The 17,555-nt window shown below is 50.8% G+C and overlaps 1 protein-coding gene across 1 annotated transcript; it reads right to left on the reverse strand.

Annotated features, from left to right (window-relative positions):
* Positions 1 to 7,143: 7,143 nt before the first annotated feature.
* Positions 7,144 to 10,478, reverse strand: LOC137313993 (NACHT, LRR and PYD domains-containing protein 3-like). Its single transcript, XM_067979677.1, has 5 exons — positions 9,828 to 10,478; positions 8,194 to 8,280; positions 7,867 to 8,037; positions 7,518 to 7,685; positions 7,144 to 7,345 (listed from the first exon to the last, which is right to left on the reverse strand). The coding sequence occupies exons 1-5, from the start codon at positions 10,406 to 10,408 to the stop codon at positions 7,258 to 7,260; spliced, it is 1,095 nt and encodes a 364-aa protein (XP_067835778.1). The 5' UTR covers positions 10,409 to 10,478; the 3' UTR covers positions 7,144 to 7,257.
* Between the last annotated feature and the right edge of the window lie 7,077 nt (positions 10,479 to 17,555).

Here is a 17,555-nt window from a genome sequence, read left to right on the forward strand (position 1 = left end):
GAGCCCCATGCTGGATCCTTCCTGTCTGTACATTGACACAGTGTCCCACTGCAGCTCAGACTGAGTCCCACCCTGGGCCCTTCCTGTCTGTACATTGACCCAGTGTCACACTGCAGCCCAGACTGAGTCCCACCCTGGGCCCTTGCTGTCTGCACATTGACCCAGTGTCCCACTGCAGCCCAGACTGAGCCCCACCCTGGGCCCTTCCTGTCTGTACATTGATCCAGTGTCCCACTGCAGCACAGACTGAGCCCCACCCTGGGCCCTTCCTGTCTGTACATTGACCCAGTGTCCCACTGAAGCCCAGACTGAGCCACACCCTGGGCCCTTCCTGTCTGTACATTGACCCAGTGTCCCACTGAAGCCCAGACTGAGACCCACCCTGGGGCCTTCCTGTCTGTACATTGACCCAGTGTCACACTGCAGCCCAGACTGAGCCCCACCCTGGGCCCTTCCTGTCTGTACAGTGACCCAGTGTCTCACTGCAGCCCAGACTGAGCCCCACCCTGGGCACTTCCTGTCTGTTCATTGACCCAGTGTCCCACTGCTGCCCAGACTGATCCCCACCCTGGGCCCTTCCTGTCTGTTCATTGATCCAGTGTCCCACTGCAGTCCAGACTGAGCCCCACCCTGGGCCCTTCCTGTTTTACATTGACCCAGTGCCCCACTGCAGCTCAGACTGAGCCCGACCGTGGGCGCTTCCTGTCTGGACATTGACCCAGTGTCCCTCTGCAGCCCAGACTGAGCCCGACCCTGGGCCCTTCCTGTTTTACATTGACCCAGTGCCCCACTGCAGCCCAGACTGAGCCCCACCCTGGGACCTTCCTGTCTGTACATTGACCCAGTTTCCCACTGCAGCCCAGACTGAGCCCCACCCTGGGCCCTTCCTGTCTGTACATTGACCCAGTGCCCAACTGCAGCCCAGACTGAGCCCCACCCTGGGCCCTTCCTGTCTGTACATTGAACCAGTGCCCAACTGCAGCCCAGACTGAGCCCCACACTGGGCCCTTCCTGTTTTACATTGACCCAGTTCCCCACTGCAGCTCAGACTGAGCACGACCGTGAGCGCTTCCTGTCTGGACATTGACCCAGTGTCCCTCTGCAGCCCAGACTGAGCCCGACCCTGGGCCCTTCCTGTTTTACATTGACCCAGTGCCCCACTGCAGCCCAGACTGAGCCCCACCCTTGGCCCTTCCTGTCTGTACATTGACCCAGTGTCCCACTGCAGCCCAGACTGAGCCCCACCCTGGGACCTTCCTGTCTGTACATTGACACAGTGTCCCACTGCAGCCCAGACTGAGCCCCACCCTGGGCCCTTCCTGTCTGTGCAGTGACCCAGTGCCCCACTGCAGACCAGACTGAGCCCCACCCTGGGCCCTTCCTGTCTGTACATTGACCCAGTGCCCCACTGCAGCCCAGACTGAGCCCCACCCTGGGCCCTTCCTGTTTTACATTGACCCAGTGCCCCACTGCAGCTCAGACTGAGCCCGACCGTTGGCGCTTCCTGTCTGGACATTGACCCAGTGTCCCACTGCAGCCCAGACTGAGCCCGACCCTGGGCCCTTCCTGTTTTACATTGACCCAGTGCCCCACTGCAGCCCAGACTGAGCCCCACCCTTATCCCTTCCTGTCTGTGCATTGACCCAGTGTCCCACTGCAGCCCAGAGTGAGACCCACCCTGGGCCCTCCCTGTCTGTACATTGACCCAGTGTCCAACTGCAGCCCAGACTGAGCCCCACCCTGGGCCCTTCCTGTCTGTACAGTGACCCAGTGTCTAACTGCAGCCCAGACTGAGCCCCACCCTGGGCCCTTCCTGTTTTACATTGACCCAGTTCCCCACTGCAGCTCAGACTGAGCACGACCGTGGGCGCTTCCTGTCTGGACATTGATCCACTGTCCCTCTGCAGCCCAGACTGAGCCCGACCCTGGGCCCTTCCTGTTTTACATTGACCCAGTGCCCCACTGCAGCCCAGACTGAGCCCCACCCTTGGCCCTTCCTGTCTGGACATTGACCCAGTGTCCCACTGCAGCCCAGACTGAGCCCCGCCCTGGGCCCTTCCTGTCTGTGCATTGACCCAGTGCCCCACTGCAGCCCAGACTGAGCCCCACCCTGGGCCCTTCCTGTCTGTACATTGACCCAGTGCCCCACTGCAGCCCAGACTGAGCCCCACCCTGGGCCCTTCCTGTTTTACATTGACCCAGTGCCCCACTGCAGCTCAGACTGAGCCCGACCGTGGGCGCTTCCTGTCTGGACATTGACTCAGTGTCCCACTGCAGCCCAGACTGAGCCCGACCCTGGGCCCTTCCTGTTTTACATTGACCCAGTGTCCCACTGCAGCCCAGACTGAGCCCCACCCTTATCCCTTCCTGTCTGTGCATTCACCCAGTGTCCCACTGCAGCCCAGAGTGAGACCCACCCTGGGCCCTCCCTGTCTGTACATTGACCCAGTGTCCAACTGCAGCGCAGACTGAGCCCCACCCTGGGCCCTTCCTGTCTGTACAGTGACCCAGTGTCTAACTGCAGCCCAGACTGAGCCCCACCCTGGGCCCTTCCTGACTGTTCATTGACCCAGTGTCCCACTGCAGCCCAGACTGATCCCCACCCTGGGTCCTTCCTGTCTGTTCATTGACCCAGTGTCCCACTGCAGTCCAGACTGAGCACCACCCTGGGCACTTCCTGTTTTTCATTGACCCAGTGCCCCAATGCAGACTAGACTGAGCCCGACCCTGGGCCCTTCCTGTCTGGACATTGACCCAGTGTCCCACTGCAGCCCAGACTGAGCCCCACCCTGTGCCCTTCCTGTCTGTTCATTGACCCAGTTTCCCACTGCAGCCCAGACTGATCCCCACTCTGGGCCCTTCCTGTCTGTTCATTGATCCAGTGTCCCAATGCAGTCCAGACTGAGCTCCACCCTGGGCCCTTCCTGTTTTACATTGACCCAGTGCCCCACTGCAGCTCAGACTGAGCCCGACCGTGGGCGCTTCCTGTCTGGACATTGACCCAGTGTCCCTCTGCAGCCCAGACTGAGCCCGACACTGGGCCCTTCCTGTTTTACATTGACCCAGTGCCCCACTGCAGCCCAGACTGAGCCCCACCCTTGGCCCTTCCTGTCTGTACATTGACCTAGTGTCCCACTGAAGCCCAGACTGAGCCACACCCTGGGCACTTCCTGTCTGTACATTGACCCAGTGTCCCACTGCAGCCCAGACTGAGACCCACCCTGGGCCCTTCCTGTCTGTGCATTGACCCAGTGTCCCACTGCAGCCCAGAGTGAGCCCCACCCTGGGCCCTTCCTGTCTGGACATTGACCCAGTTTCCCTCTGCAGCCCAGACTGAGCCCCACCCTGGGCCCTCCCTGTCTGTACATTGACCCAGTGTCCCACTGCAGCCCAGACTGAGCCCCACCCTGGGCCCTTCCTGTCTGTACAGTGACCCAGTGTCTCACTGCAGCCCAGACTGAGCCCCACCCTGGGCCCTTCCTGTCTGTTCATTGATCCATTGTCCCACTGCAGCCCAGACTGAGCCCCACCCTGGGCCCTTCCTGTCTGTTCATTAATCCAGTGTCCCACTGCAGTCCAGACTGAGCCCAACCCTGGGCCCTTCCTGTTTTACATTGACCCAGTGCCCCACTGCAGCTCAGACTGAGCCCGACCGTGGGGGCTTCCTGTCTGGACATTGACCCAGTGTCCCTCTGCAGCCCAGACTGAGCCCGACCCTGGGCCCTTCCTGTTTTACATTGACCCAGTGCCCCACTGCAGCCCAGACTGAGCCCCACCCTTGGCCCTTCCTGTCTGTACATTGACCCAGTGTCCCACTGCAGCCCAGACTGAGCCCCACCCTGGGACCTTCCTGTCTGTACATTGACCCAGTTTCCCACTGCAGCCCAGACTGAGCCCCACCCTGGGCCCTTCCTGTCTGTACATTGACCCAGTGCCCCACTGCAGCCCAGACTGAGCCCCACCCTGGGCCCTTCGTGTTTTACATTGACCCAGTGCCCCACTGCAGCTCAGACTGAGCCCGACCGTGGGCGCTTCCTGTCTGGACATTGACCCAGTGTCCCTCTGCAGCCCAGACTGAGCCCGACCCTGAGCACTTCCTGTTTTACATTGACCCAGTGCCCCACTGCAGCCCAGACTGAGCCCCACCCTTGGCCCTTCCTGTCTGTACATTGACCCAGTGTCCCACTGCAGCCCAGACTGAGCCCCACCATGGGACCTTCCTGTCTGCACATTGACCCAGTGTCCCACTGCAGCCCAGACTGAGCCCCACCCTGGGCCCTTCCTGTCTGTGCATTGACCCAGTGCCCCACTGCAGCCCAGACTGAGCCCCACCCTGGGCCCTTCCTGTCTGTACATTGACCCAGTGCCCCACTGCAGCCCAGACTGAGCCCCACCCTGGGCCCTTCCTGTTTTACATTGACCCAGTGCCCCACTGCAGCTCAGACTGAGCCCGATCCTGGGCGCTTCCTGTCTGGACATTGACCCAGTGTCCCTCGGCAGCCCAGACTGAGCCCGACCCTGGGCCCTTCCTGTTTACATTGACCCAGTGCCCCACTGCAGCCCAGACTGAGCCCCACCCTTATCCCTTCCTGTCTGTGCATTGACCCAGTGTCCCACTGCAGCACAGAGTGAGCCCCACCCTGGGCCCTCCCTGTCTGTACATTGACCCAGTGTCCCACTGCAGCCCAGACTGAGCCCCACCCTGGGCCCTTCCTGTCTGTACAGTGACCCAGTGTCTCACTGCAGCCCAGACTGAGCCCCTCTCTGGGCCCTTCCTGTCTGTTCATTGACCCAGTGTCCCACTGCAGCCCAGACTGATCCCCACCCTGGGCCCTTCCTGTCTGTTCATTGAACCAGTGTCCCACTGCAGTCCAGACTGAGCCCCACCCTGGGCCCTTCCTGTTTTACATTGACCCAGTGCCCCACTGCAGCCTAGACTGAGCCCGACCCTGGGCCCTTCCTGTCTGGACATTGACCCAGTGTCCCACTGCAGCCCAGACTGAGCCCCACCCTGGGCACTTCCTGTCTGTTCATTGACCCAGTGTCCCACTGCAGCCCAGACTGATCCCCACCCTGGGCCCTTCCGGTCTGTTCATTGATCCAGTGTCCCACTGCAGTCCAGACTGAGCTCCACCCTGGGCCCTTCCTGTTTTACATTGACCCAGTGCCCCACTGCAGCTCAGACTGAGCCCGACCGTGGGCGCTTCCTGTCTGGACATTGACCCAGTGTCCCTCTGCAGCCCAGACTGAGCCCGACCCTGGGCCCTTCCTGTTTTACATTGACCCAGTGCCCCACTGCAGCCCAGACTGAGCCCCACCCTTGGCCCTTCCTGTCTGTACATTGACCCAGTGTCCCACTGCAGCCCAGACTGAGCCCCACCCTGGGCCCTTCCTGTCTGTGCATTGACCCAGTGTTCCACTGCATCCCAGACTGAGCCCCACCCTTGGCCCTTCCTGTCTGTACATTGACCCAGTGTCCCACTGCAGCCCAGACTGAGCCCCACCCTGCGACCTTCCTGTCTGTACATTAACCCAGTGTCCCACTGCAGCCCAGACTGAGCCCCACCCTGGGCCCTTCCTGTCTGTACATTGACCCAGTGCCCCACTGCAGCCCAGACTGAGCCCCACCCTGGGCCCTTCCTGTCTGTACATTGACCCAGTGTCCCACTGCAGCCCAGACTGAGCCCCACCCTGGGCCCTTCCTGTCTGTACATTGACCCAGTGTCCCACTGCAGCCCAGACTGAGCCCCACCCTGGGCCCTTCCTGTCTGTACATTGATCCAGTGTCCCACTGCAGCCCAGACTGAGCCCCACCCTGGGCCCTTCCTGTCTGTACATTGACCCAGTGTCCCACTGCAGCCCAGACTGAGCTCCACCCTGGGCCCTTCCTGTCTGTACATTGACCCAGTATCCCACTGCAGCCCAGAATGAGCCCCACCCTGGGCCCTTCCTGTCTGTACATTGACCCAGTGTCCCACTGCAGCCCAGACTGAGCCCCACCCTGGGCCCTTCCTGTCTGTACATTGACCCAGTGTCCCACTGCAGCCCAGACTGAGCCCCACCCTGGGCCCTTCCTGTCTGTACATTGACCCAGTGTCCCACTGCAGCCCAGACTGAGCCCCACCCTGGGCCCTTCCTGTCTGTACATTGATCCAGTGTCCCACTGCAGCCCAGACTGAGCCCCACCCTGGGCCCTTCCTGTCTGTACATTGACCCAGTGTCCCACTGCAGCCCAGACTGAGCTCCACCCTGGGCCCTTCCTGTCTTTACATTGACCCAGTATCCCACTGCAGCCCAGAATGAGCCCCACCCTGGGCCCTTCCTGTCTGTACATTGACCCAGTGTCCCACTGCAGCCCAGACTGAGCCCCACCCTGGGCCCTTCCTGTCTGTACATTGACCCAGTGTCCCACTGCAGCCCAGACTGAGCCCCACCCTGGGCCCTTCCTGTCTGTACATTGACCCAGTGTCCCACTGCAGCCCAGACTGAGCCCCACCCTGGGCCCTTCCTGTCTGTACATTGACCCAGTGTCCCACTGCAGCCCAGACTGAGCCCCACCCTGGGCCCTTCCTGTCTGTACATTGACCCAGTGTCCCACTGCAGCCCAGACTGAGCCCCACCCTGGGCCCTTCCTGTCTGTACATTGTTCCAGTGCCCCATTGGGGACCATCCAGCCCCGGATATCCGGCAGAATCAGCGCTGTGGGACCGGGTGACTGAGTCTCGTGACCCTGTCACTGGGCCTCTGACGTCACAATGGGAGACGACGCTCGCTCAGCTCGAGCTGGAAACCGTTAAAGGGCCGTTCGGATTTCAACCTGGAGCGCGGCCGGTTAAAGGGGAGGGACAGAGAATCGGCCAAAAATGTTCATATCATGAGACCAGGAATGGTTATAAATTGAAATGTTCATATAATGGGACCAGGAATGGTTATAAATTGAAATGTTCATATAATGAGACCATGAATGGTTATAAATTGAAATGTTCATATGATGAGACCAGGAATGGTTATAAATTGAAATGTTCATATAATGGGACCAGGAATGGTTATAAATTGAAATGTTCATATGATGAGACCAGGAATGGTTATAAATTGAAATGTTCATATAATGAGACCATGAATGGTTATAAATTGAAATGTTCATATAATGGGACCAGGAATGGTTATAAATTGAAATGTTCATATGATGAGACCAGGAATGGTTATAAATTGAAATGTTCATATAATGGGACCAGGAATGGTTATAAATTGAAATGTTCACACTCCCACACTCAGTCCGGGTCTGGATTCCCGCAGTGACTCCAGGTGTCTCTTTCCGTTTGAACTGAACTGATTCTCCCACAGCCTGAAACAGATTAAAGATTAAACAGGAAATAAACAAATTGAACAACAGTGTCAATAACAGGGAGACTGGGGTTAATATTTCAATAATAATTACAGAGAAATATTACCCATAAAAGGGACTGAATCCCACTGATATTTTATTTATTACATTAAACATTAACACTAATACTCACCAGATCCGCTCCAGACTCCTGCGGGTCAGTATGAGGGAGCGGAGAGCGGGGACAGATCGGTCTGTGAAGGAGTTTGATCCCAGGTTCAGATCCGTCAGTGACCGGTTTGTACTGAGAGCGGAGACGAGATCCTCGGTACAAGAATCTGTGAGACCGACATCATCCAGACTGGGGATGAGAGAGAGAGAATTAACAGCAATCAGGGTAATTCCCCAGTGTTTATTAATAACACTATTACTGATAATAATAATAATGTACATTATTAGTAACACTTAATTTTACTAATAATAATGTTTAATGTTAGACAGCCAGTTATTATAAACACAATCTCACACAATCTGATACTTACCGCAGTTCCTGTATTTTACAGTCCGGGTTCCTCAGAGCCGTAAACAGTAGTTTCATTCCTGAATCTCCCAGTTTATTATTACCCAGGTTCAGAACCGTCAGTGACCGGTTTGTACTGAGAGCGGAGGAGAGATCATCGGCACAAGAAGTTGTGAGACCGTTGTACCATAACCTCGAGATCAGAGTGAGGAGAGAGACGAGCAGAGATAACAGGAATCAGAGTAAATTCCCAGTATTTATTTGTATTATTATTACTTATACTGACCTTAATGTACAGTGTTAGACATCCAGTTATTACAAACACAATCTCACACAGTCTGATACTTACTCCAGTGTCTGTATTTTACAGTCCGGGTTCCTCAGAGCCGCAGACAATAGTTTCACTCCTGAATCTTCCAGTTGATTTCCTGCCAGTCTAAACACAAACATACAGAGAGTGAGAAACAAACTGAATCCAATCCCCGATCTGACACAATTTCTCTCTGATTTTTCAGTGTTTCCTGTAGTATCTTCAGGAAATTAATAACTAGATTTCCCTGTCGCGGACAATGAATCTTACTCTGTCCGACGCTCCATATATTCAGGGACTGTCAGTAAATATATTTATTAAATAAAGTGCTGTCTGTGTGAAGCCTTCAAATGTCCCTCAGTCCGGTCTCATTCCCTGATGATCAGAATCACCCTCCTGGAGGTCCCGTCATGTTTGGGGAAATTGTCTCATTTCTGCTGATTCTTAAATCCCAGATTTTATGGGAATGGGGCAATTTTCCTGAATTAAATGATAAAGTGGTGATTACCTGTACTTTATGCAGTATTATATTAATCTGTTTCATACCTCGGGGTGAGTTATATTGTGAAACGGCACTAAAGGCTGCTGTAAAATCCATCCCCCAGGATTTTATGTAACAAGGAGAGTTTATTCTGTCCTGTTACTAGTTTTAAATGTCCCTGTACTTCTCGTTTATCGGGGAGGGGAGTCTCTCACTTTATTCCCATTAAATTCTCTCCACATTTATTTCAGGCGCAACGTTCCCGACAGTTTATGGGGATTTTTCTGAAGTTCCCTCCCCGAGCGGGGCCTCACACACAGGGGGCAGATTATGGGAAATTCCCGGGTTCACTGCCCCCTGGTTAACCCAGGAGCCTCCCGCTGTGTGTGAGGCCCCACCGCTGGCCGGTGTGTGTCTGTACTCCTGGCCTAATACCCCACAACCCGTTAGATTGGAACCTTTTCAAAGGCAGATTTTAGTTCCCAAATCTCACTGAAGTGTCGGCCTGGATTAATGAGCGAGGGGCCTGAATCCACGACCTTCTGACTCAGAGGCACGAGTGCTGCCAGCTGGGTGAAGAGATGATGGATGTATTGGAGAGTGTGAAGGGCTGTGTCATTGATGAGTTAAGATAACGGACCGTCGTCCTGCGGGGAAAGCTCAGCTCGCCCACTGGCGGTTGACTGTCCGAAAGCTGTGTTTTGCTGTTTGTTACTGAATGTTTGGTGTTTCTGCTTCCCTCTCCTACACACGTTGACAGTCCGGTGACTGTAACTTGCCCCCACACCTCGGTAAGAGGGTGGGATGCTCCGACACACAGACTGCTGCAATTAGTGTCGATCTACTTGTAAGTAACAGTGAGAAGGAGCCTCTTCAATGGACGCATCTCAGTCAGTGAGAAAAACAACAATAAATATCATTTATTACAATTAAATTATCAGACTCTTTCAGTGACCTGCATTTACTGATCGGATAAAAATTGTGAAATCCCGAATTGTTCACAAGGATCCATTTTAGATTCTCCAGTCCTGAGGGAATTACTAACCGATCCTTTTATAATTTGTCATATTTGTGTTGAATCTGCTTCTCTCTGGTTTAACTGAACTGTTTGTTTCCCTTCATTTCGGATCAGCAATACAATCCGTGACTGTTCTACAATTGGCCTGACAGTTAGAGACAAATAATCATTCACCTCAACACCTGGCATTTGTGCAGTACGGATCTCAGCCGCTGGAGTCCTTCACACCGAATGGAGCAGCTCCCCAGATCGAGGTGTTTTATTGTATCACAGAGTCCAATGACATGAGACAGGACCGCACAGTCAATCGGGGTCAGTCCCAATCCATGAAATGTAAGTGTTTCCACAGATCCCACTGTGACCCGAGCCAGTGTTTGATTCTGAGACTCAAACAGGTAGTGGAATGTGTTCAGGAGGTTCCTTTTCCCAGTTTCACGCTCTGTCTTTCCAATCTGTCCTTCAACCTTCTCCTTCACCCAGTCAATCACTCCGCAGATCGTTTGATGAAGAAATGGACCCAGAAACTCCTCCAGGGGCCGAGCTGACTGTGAGGAGGAGAGACCAACAACAAAACGGAGAAATATCTCAAATCTCCCATCTTCCTTGTTGTGGGCTTCACTGAGGAGTTTCCGGATGTCCCCTGGATCTGCAGTCAGGAATTGTGCGAGTGCAGCTACAAACTCTTGGATGGTGAGGTGCGGGAATGTGTAAACCACACTCTGGGCAGAATCATCTCTCTCCAAAAGTTCCATCATGAACCCAGACAGGAACTGGGAAGGTTGCAGATTGTACTTGATCAAATCTCCATTTCTAAACACAATCTTCTTCTCGGAGACTCCTGTGAAGGCCATCTCACCGATCTTCAGTAATACATCACGGGGGGATTCAATCTCTCGGCCATGGTTTTTCAGAATGTTGTAAATATAATAGGAATATAGTTGGGTGATGGTCTTGGGAACTCGCTGCTGTTTCCTGTCTCTTTGTGTGAAGATTGGACCCAGAGACAGACCGAGGATCCAGCAGTAGGAAGGGTTGTAACACATGGTGTACAGGATCTCGTTCTCCTCCATATGTTTGAATACAGCTGCTGCCACCGCCTGATCTTCAAAATACTTGTTGAAATATTCCTTCCGTTCTTCACCAACAAATCCCAGGATTTCAGCCCAGACACTGATCTCAGCCTTTTCCAACAAATGTAATGCAGTGGGTCGGCTGGTCACCAACACTGAACATCCTGGGAGCAGCTTGTGTTGTATTAAACTGTACACAATGTCAGAAACTTCACACCAGTCTTCAGGGTCTGTGCACATGTACTGAGGTTCTGTATTTCTCTGATTGTCAGTAAAATCGATACTGTCCTTGAATTCATCTAAACCATCGAATATAAACAGTAATCCCTCTGGGTTCTTCCAGAGCTCTCCCAGAATATTCCCAAAGTAAGGATACAGATCCAGTGTCAGATTCCTCAGGTTTATTCTACAGTTAATCGCGTTCAAATCCCGGAATTTAAAACTGAAAACAAATTGAAAGTGTGGGTATATTTTCCCAGTGGCCCAGTCATAAACAATCTTTTGTACCATTGTTGTTTTTCCAATCCCCGCGACTCCGCTCACTGCTGCTGAACTCCCAGATTTGTATTTTCTCTGGGTAAAACTGCTCTGGAACAATTGATCAGTTCGGATTTTTTCCAGTTCTCTCCGGAGATGTTTCTTTCTCCACTCTTCATGGTCTCGGCCTCTTGCCAGCAGTTCATGTTCTACAAGTGTCCGATCTCGAACAGTAGAAATGACCGTTAGCTCAGTGTATAGAGTGACCAGCTGGAAAATCTTAACCTTCTCCTTTATTAGGATCGTGTTCACTCTCAGTGTTTCAGTTTGGACCCGGAGTGTTTCCTTGTGTTTCTGTTGAACATCTTCAATTAGAACAGACAGGAAGCGGTTCTCCTTGTTAGTTGTCTTGGCATAAAAACAGATTCTCAATATCACTTTAATATTCAGTAAAATGTTGCGAGATTTAATTCACAGCTTCAATAGAGGTGTGAGCAGGAAATTAAACTCAGTTACTGAAAACCTCGCTTGAAAGTGAACAAGGGCTTAGAAAAGTTGCAAATCCTCACTTGATTCTAATATTTTCTGAACATGGAGATTTCTATGAAGGTGATATTTTCACTCTGATGGTTAATACTATCAGCCCTGCCCTGTACCATGGACATCTCATTGCGAATCCAAACGTGATTCTGGTTATCCGAAACTTGAGGTTCCAGTGGAATAATTTATTAAACCGTCAGTGGTGCTGACCCTCTGCGGAAATGGGAAATAGGTTATTGTGTGCATTGGGAGAGGGACAGACTGTGAATGGACAGAAGTTCCACTATTATTGTATCAGACTTCGGGCAGGTTATCTGAGATATTGTGGATACTGGGAGAGGGACAGACTATGAAGGACAGAAGTTCCACTGTTATTGTATCAGACCTCGGGCATGTTATCTGGGATATTGTGGGCATTGGGAGAGGGACAGACTGTGAATGGACAGAAGTTCCACTGTTATTGTATCGGACCTCGGGCAGGTTATCTGCGATATTGTGGGCACAGGGAGAAGGAAAGACTAAATGGACACAAGTCCCACTGTTATTGTATCAGACCTCGGGTATGTTATCTGGGATATTGTGGGCACTGGGAGAGGGACAGACTGTTAATGGGCAGAAGTTCCACTGTAATTGTATCGGACCTCGGGCAGGTTATCTGGGATATTGTGGACACTGGCAGAGGGACAGACTGCGGATGGACAGAAGTCCCACTGTTATTGTATCAGAACTCGGCAGGTTATCTGGGATATTGTGCACACCGGGAAAGGGACAGCCTGTGAATAGACAGAAGGTCCACTGTTATTGTATCAGACCTCGGGCAGGTTATCTGCGATATTGTGGGCACTGGGAGAGGGACAGATTGAATACACAGCAGTTAAATTGCTTTTGTTTCAGGACTCGGGCAGATTCTCTGGGGTATAATGTACATTTCTTTCGTCACCTTTTCACAGGTAACGATTACTGCCATTCTCAAGGTACAGAGTGGAATCAGAATGATGATGTTAGGTATTCGGACTTTCGGTTCACGGAATGGCGAGAGGGTTTGGTTTATTTTGTTTGTGCAAGCGAATTCTGGATTAAAATGTTTCAGTGGAATTCCCAACATTAGTAAGAACAGAAGAACATAAGAAATAGAAGCAGGATTAGGCCATACACCACCTCGAGCCTGCTCCGCCATTCATTAAGGTCATGGCTCATCTCCCTCAAATCCACTTGCCCACCCTGTCCACATATACATTGATTCCCTTCGTGTCCAAAAATCTATCGATCTCATTCTTGAATATATTCAACGGAAACAGGAAACATGCTCACAATCAACAAAGTAATTAAAAACGGGAAAGGGAAGTCAGGGTCATTTTCTCACCCTAAGGGCGAGAGAGCCTGGGAAGGACACTAAAGGGGCAGTGTAAGTGGGGTGAAGAGACAATTGAACGTGTTTCTGTGGATGCACTGAGAGGAGGGGGAGGTGGGGTCATCTCTCCAACAGGGACAGGCTTATTTGGGCCAAATGGCCTTTTCCTGTCCCTCATCATTCTCATGTTATATTGTGTTTCAGAAATTGCGAACAATTTTTCGGCCGTTTTACACCAACATCGAATGTGCTTTCCGAACAGTCCTGTCATATCACCGATTAGAATTAGAATTAGAACTACTGCCCACATCACTCAGTGCAATGTTGGAGCAGAAAACATTCACAGTTCATTTCAACTGTTCTCCCAATAATTATACTCCGTTGTTTCATTTTGGTCTAAATTTCCGACCATGCAGGTTTGGGAAATTACAAATCTGTTTCCATCAGTCATTCCATTGGATCTAAAAAGACCCTGAGTTAAAGGACTATTCTCTGAGTAGAATAAGTTCTCTCTTTCACTGGCCTCAGTCATTCCATTGGGTCTAAAAAGACTCTGAATTAAAGGACTAGTCTTTGAGTAGAATAAGTTCTCTCTTTCATTGCCATTAGGAAGCTAGCCAAAAACTTCCGAATTACCCTGAACATTGTCTTTCCCTCACATTTCTCCAAGGATTAATGATCTATTGTGTAAACATCTGTACATCTTCTCAGATCAGATCGAACACTTTGTGAAATTATATCATTTTTTATATTTCGAATTTCTCCACCTCGTTCCCTACAGCTGATTGTGAGCAGCTTTCTCGGGGCGCAGGTAAACCGTGACGTCTGGCACAAAGCACTGCTCATCGATTGTGAGCCGAAAGCATCTGTGGGGTACACTGGAGTTGTGTATAGGATTCACAATATATCAGGATCCTGCCAAGTGTGTTTGTTGATTCATAGTGTATCAGGATCCTGCTAATTGAGTATGAGGATTCACAGTGTATCAGGGTCCTGCCAGGTGTGTATGGGGGTTCACAGTGTATCTGGATCCTGCCAGGTGTGTCTGGGGATTCACAGTGTCTCAGGATCCTGCCAGGTGTGTATGGGAATTCACTCTGTATCTGGATCCTGCCAAATGTGAATGGGCACTCACAGACTATCACTATCCGGCCAGGTGTGTAAGCGGATTCACAGTGTATAAGGATCCTGCCCGGTGTGAATGGAGATTCACATTGTATCAGGATCCTGCTGGATATGTATGGGGATTCGAAGTGAGCAGGATGCTGCCAGATGTGTATGGGGATTCTCAGTGTATCAGGATCCTGCCACGTGTGTATGGGGATTCACAGTGTATCAGGATCCTGCCAGGTGTGTATGGGGATTCGAAGTGAGCAGGATCCTGCCAGATGTGTATGGGGATTCTCAGTGTATCAGGATCCTGCCACGTGTGTATGGGGATTCACAGTGTATCAGGATCCTGCCAGGTGTGCATGGGTATTCACAGTGTATCAGGATCCTGCCAGGTTTTTAGCGGGATTCGCAGTGTATCAGGATCCTGCCAGGTGTGTATGGGGATTCGCAGTGTATCAGGAACCTTCCAGGTATGTATTGGGATTCACAGTGTATCAGGATCCTTCCAGGTGTGCATGGGGATTCGCAGTGTATCAGGATCCTTCCAGGTGTGTATGGGGATTTGCAGTGTATCAGGAACCTTCCAGGTGTGTATGGGGATTCACAGTGTATCAGGAACCTTCCAGATGTGTATGGGGATTCACAGTGTATCAGGAACGTTCCAGGTATGTATGGGGATTCACAGTGTATCAGGGTCCTGCCAGGCATGAACTTTTTTTCACAACTGTTCGTAATCAGCGCCTGGATTAGCTGGAGTAATAAAACATCTGCAAATTTGCAAATAATTGAGAACAGCGAATACTAACGGATCGCGCAGACGATTTGAAGTTTATTAAGAAATCAAAATCAAAGTTTATTCTGTTCCCGCCTTCCTTTCAACTTCTGATTCCCAGATTCTGACAATCTCTTATCAAAAGGCTACAGTCAAACATTCTGATTCTCAAAGGTGAAATAAACGGTTTGAAATCCCCATTTCATCACTTACCTTTCAGGTGACTGGGTATTTCAGGTAAACCTCGTCCGATGTTCATATAATCAAATGGATCAGGACCTGTTTAAATCAATTAGATTTCATGAAATCAGATCTGTGTAATATTATAATAAATTCTGCCGTGTTTCAATCTGGAATTGAATTCAGTGTGTGATTTTACTGTACCAAGTTCCTGCATCTCTTTCAGTATTTTGTCCAACTTTGGTACCGCATGGTGCATTTTCACAAAGGATTCCCACATCACCCTTCGGGCCCGAGAGCCTTTCTCCATCACCAGATTTAGGACAAGTTTGGAACTGTCCGCCCTGTTTCCCTTCTCCACGAGATCAACGACTTTCTGTAAAGGATAATAATGAATATATTGGTCTCTCCTTTTCCCAGTCCCACTTAAACTGTTTGCCTTTTGTTTTCAGTCCACACAAGAGTTATATCCGAAACTTTCCCCTGTCCTTTGTACGGACACTGACCGATCCATTGGGCATTTTCACCTCTTCGTATCATTGTTTCAGATTCACTGTATTTTCAGTTTGATCCATTTCTTTCCTATTTGGCCTGTTTCAGTTCTGTCACATCCTATGATTCCAAGATCTGATATCCCGTTAGTTCTCTGATGTTTAAATAAACCAAACTCATTCTACAAGGAATACTCTCCACTTGCCTGGAATGGTGCAGCTCCAACAACACTCAAGAAGCTCGAAACCATCCAGGACAAAGCAGCCCGCTTGATTGGCACCCCATCCAACACCCTAAACATTCACTTCCTTCACCACCGGCGCAAAGTGGCTGCAGTGGGTACCATCCACAGGATGCACTGCAGAAACTCGCCAAGGCTTCTTCGACAGCACCTCCCAAACCCGCGACCTCTACCACCTAGAAGGACAAGGGCAGCAGGTAATGGGAACACCACCTGCACGTTCCCCTCCAAGTCACACACCATCCCGACTTGGAAATATATCGCCGTTCAATTTTCGTCGCTGGGTCAAAATCCTGGAAATCCCTTCTGAACAGCACTGTGGGAGAACCTTCACCACACGGACTGTAGCGGTTCAAGAAGGAGGCTCACCACCACCTTCTCAAGGGGCAATTAGGGATGGGGGATGAATGCTGGTCTCGCCAGCGACGCCTACATCTCATGAACAAATAAAAAAACATTATGTGTCCCTTCCACTTACCCGATGCTCCAGTCCACTAAAATGCCTCTCGTATGTTAACAACGAGCTGACTCCGTCGACCACTTCTTCAATCGCCTGTTCCAGTCTGTCCCGGTAGAATTTCGTCAACTGGAACAGTTGGTAATCGTCGCACTTTGTCAGGAACTCAGTGATTGCAGCGTTCGGATCTGTGAGAAAAATGGAGAAAACTAAATACATTATCGACTTTCTATCCGGGTGGCTACATTTCCTCTTATTCCAAACGGCTGAAGCCTCCTGTGAGTCACATTATCAAAAACCTTCTGAAAACCCATATACACCGCATGTGCTACATTCCATCGATCGATATAGTCACCTCTCAACAAAGCTGTATTAAATTTGTCAAATGCGACTTGTCTGTAGCGAATCAGTTCCAGCCTCCCCTGATCATCCCCTGTATCTCTAAATGTTCACTAATTCGACCTGGAATTACAGATTCAAGGAGTTTGCCCACTACTGACGGAGACTAATTGGTCTCCAGTTACCAGTTAACCCTCTCTTCTTATTTTACCAGAGACATTAATTGGGCTCCTTCAGTCCACCTGGATATTTTTGATAACAATCGAGGATTGAGAAATTGTGGTCAGGGTCCCTCCTGTCTCCTCTCTGACTTCCTTTAACAGCCTCGGGTGTGTTATCTCTGGGCCCAGTGATTTATCCACCTCGGCGATGTTCCTCAGATCCAAATCCTTCTCTGCAGTTATCTCGAACTCTGGGCCCACATCCTCCTCTAGCACACCAACATTTTCACTTCCACCATCATTTTTTGAAGCTAAAGGAAATATTTTGTATCTCACCAAACCTTTATCCACAACTAGTTTCCCGCACTTCCCGCTCTATCTAATCTCCACTGATTGCTGGCCTGCAAAACCCACTGGGAATTTTTTTCTTTTTTCTTTTATTCGTTCACGGGATGTGGGCGTCGCTAGCGAGGCCAGCATTTATTGCCCATCCCTAATTTCCCTTGAGAAGGTGGTGGTGAGCCGCCTTCTTGAACCGCTGCAGTCCGTGTGGTGACGGTTCTCCCACAGTTCTGTCCGGAAGGGAGTTCCAGGATTTTGACCCAGCGACAATGAAGGAACGGCGATATATTTCCAAGTCTGGATGGTGTGTGACTTGAAGGGGAACGTGCAGGTGGTGTTGTTCCCATGTGCCTGCTGCTCTTGTCCT

Source organism: Heptranchias perlo, unplaced genomic scaffold, assembly GCF_035084215.1.
Source record: "Heptranchias perlo isolate sHepPer1 unplaced genomic scaffold, sHepPer1.hap1 HAP1_SCAFFOLD_50, whole genome shotgun sequence".
Classification (NCBI taxonomy): Eukaryota; Metazoa; Chordata; class Chondrichthyes; order Hexanchiformes; family Hexanchidae; genus Heptranchias; species Heptranchias perlo.

What these genes read in the sequence shown, in the direction of transcription:
- LOC137313993 (XM_067979677.1), bottom strand. Translation starts at nt 10,408, where the DNA reads ATGATGGAACTTTTGGAGAGAGATGATTCTGCCCAGAGTGTGGTTTAC. An exon ending in CACAAATGCCAGGTGTTGAG is followed by an intron (nt 8,281 to 9,827) that starts GTGAATGATTAT and finishes GTTTGTGTTTAG; the next exon opens with ACTGGCAGGAAATCAACTGG. An exon ending in TGTAAAATACAGGAACTGCG is followed by an intron (nt 7,686 to 7,866) that starts GTAAGTATCAGA and finishes TCTCATCCCCAG; the next exon opens with TCTGGATGATGTCGGTCTCA.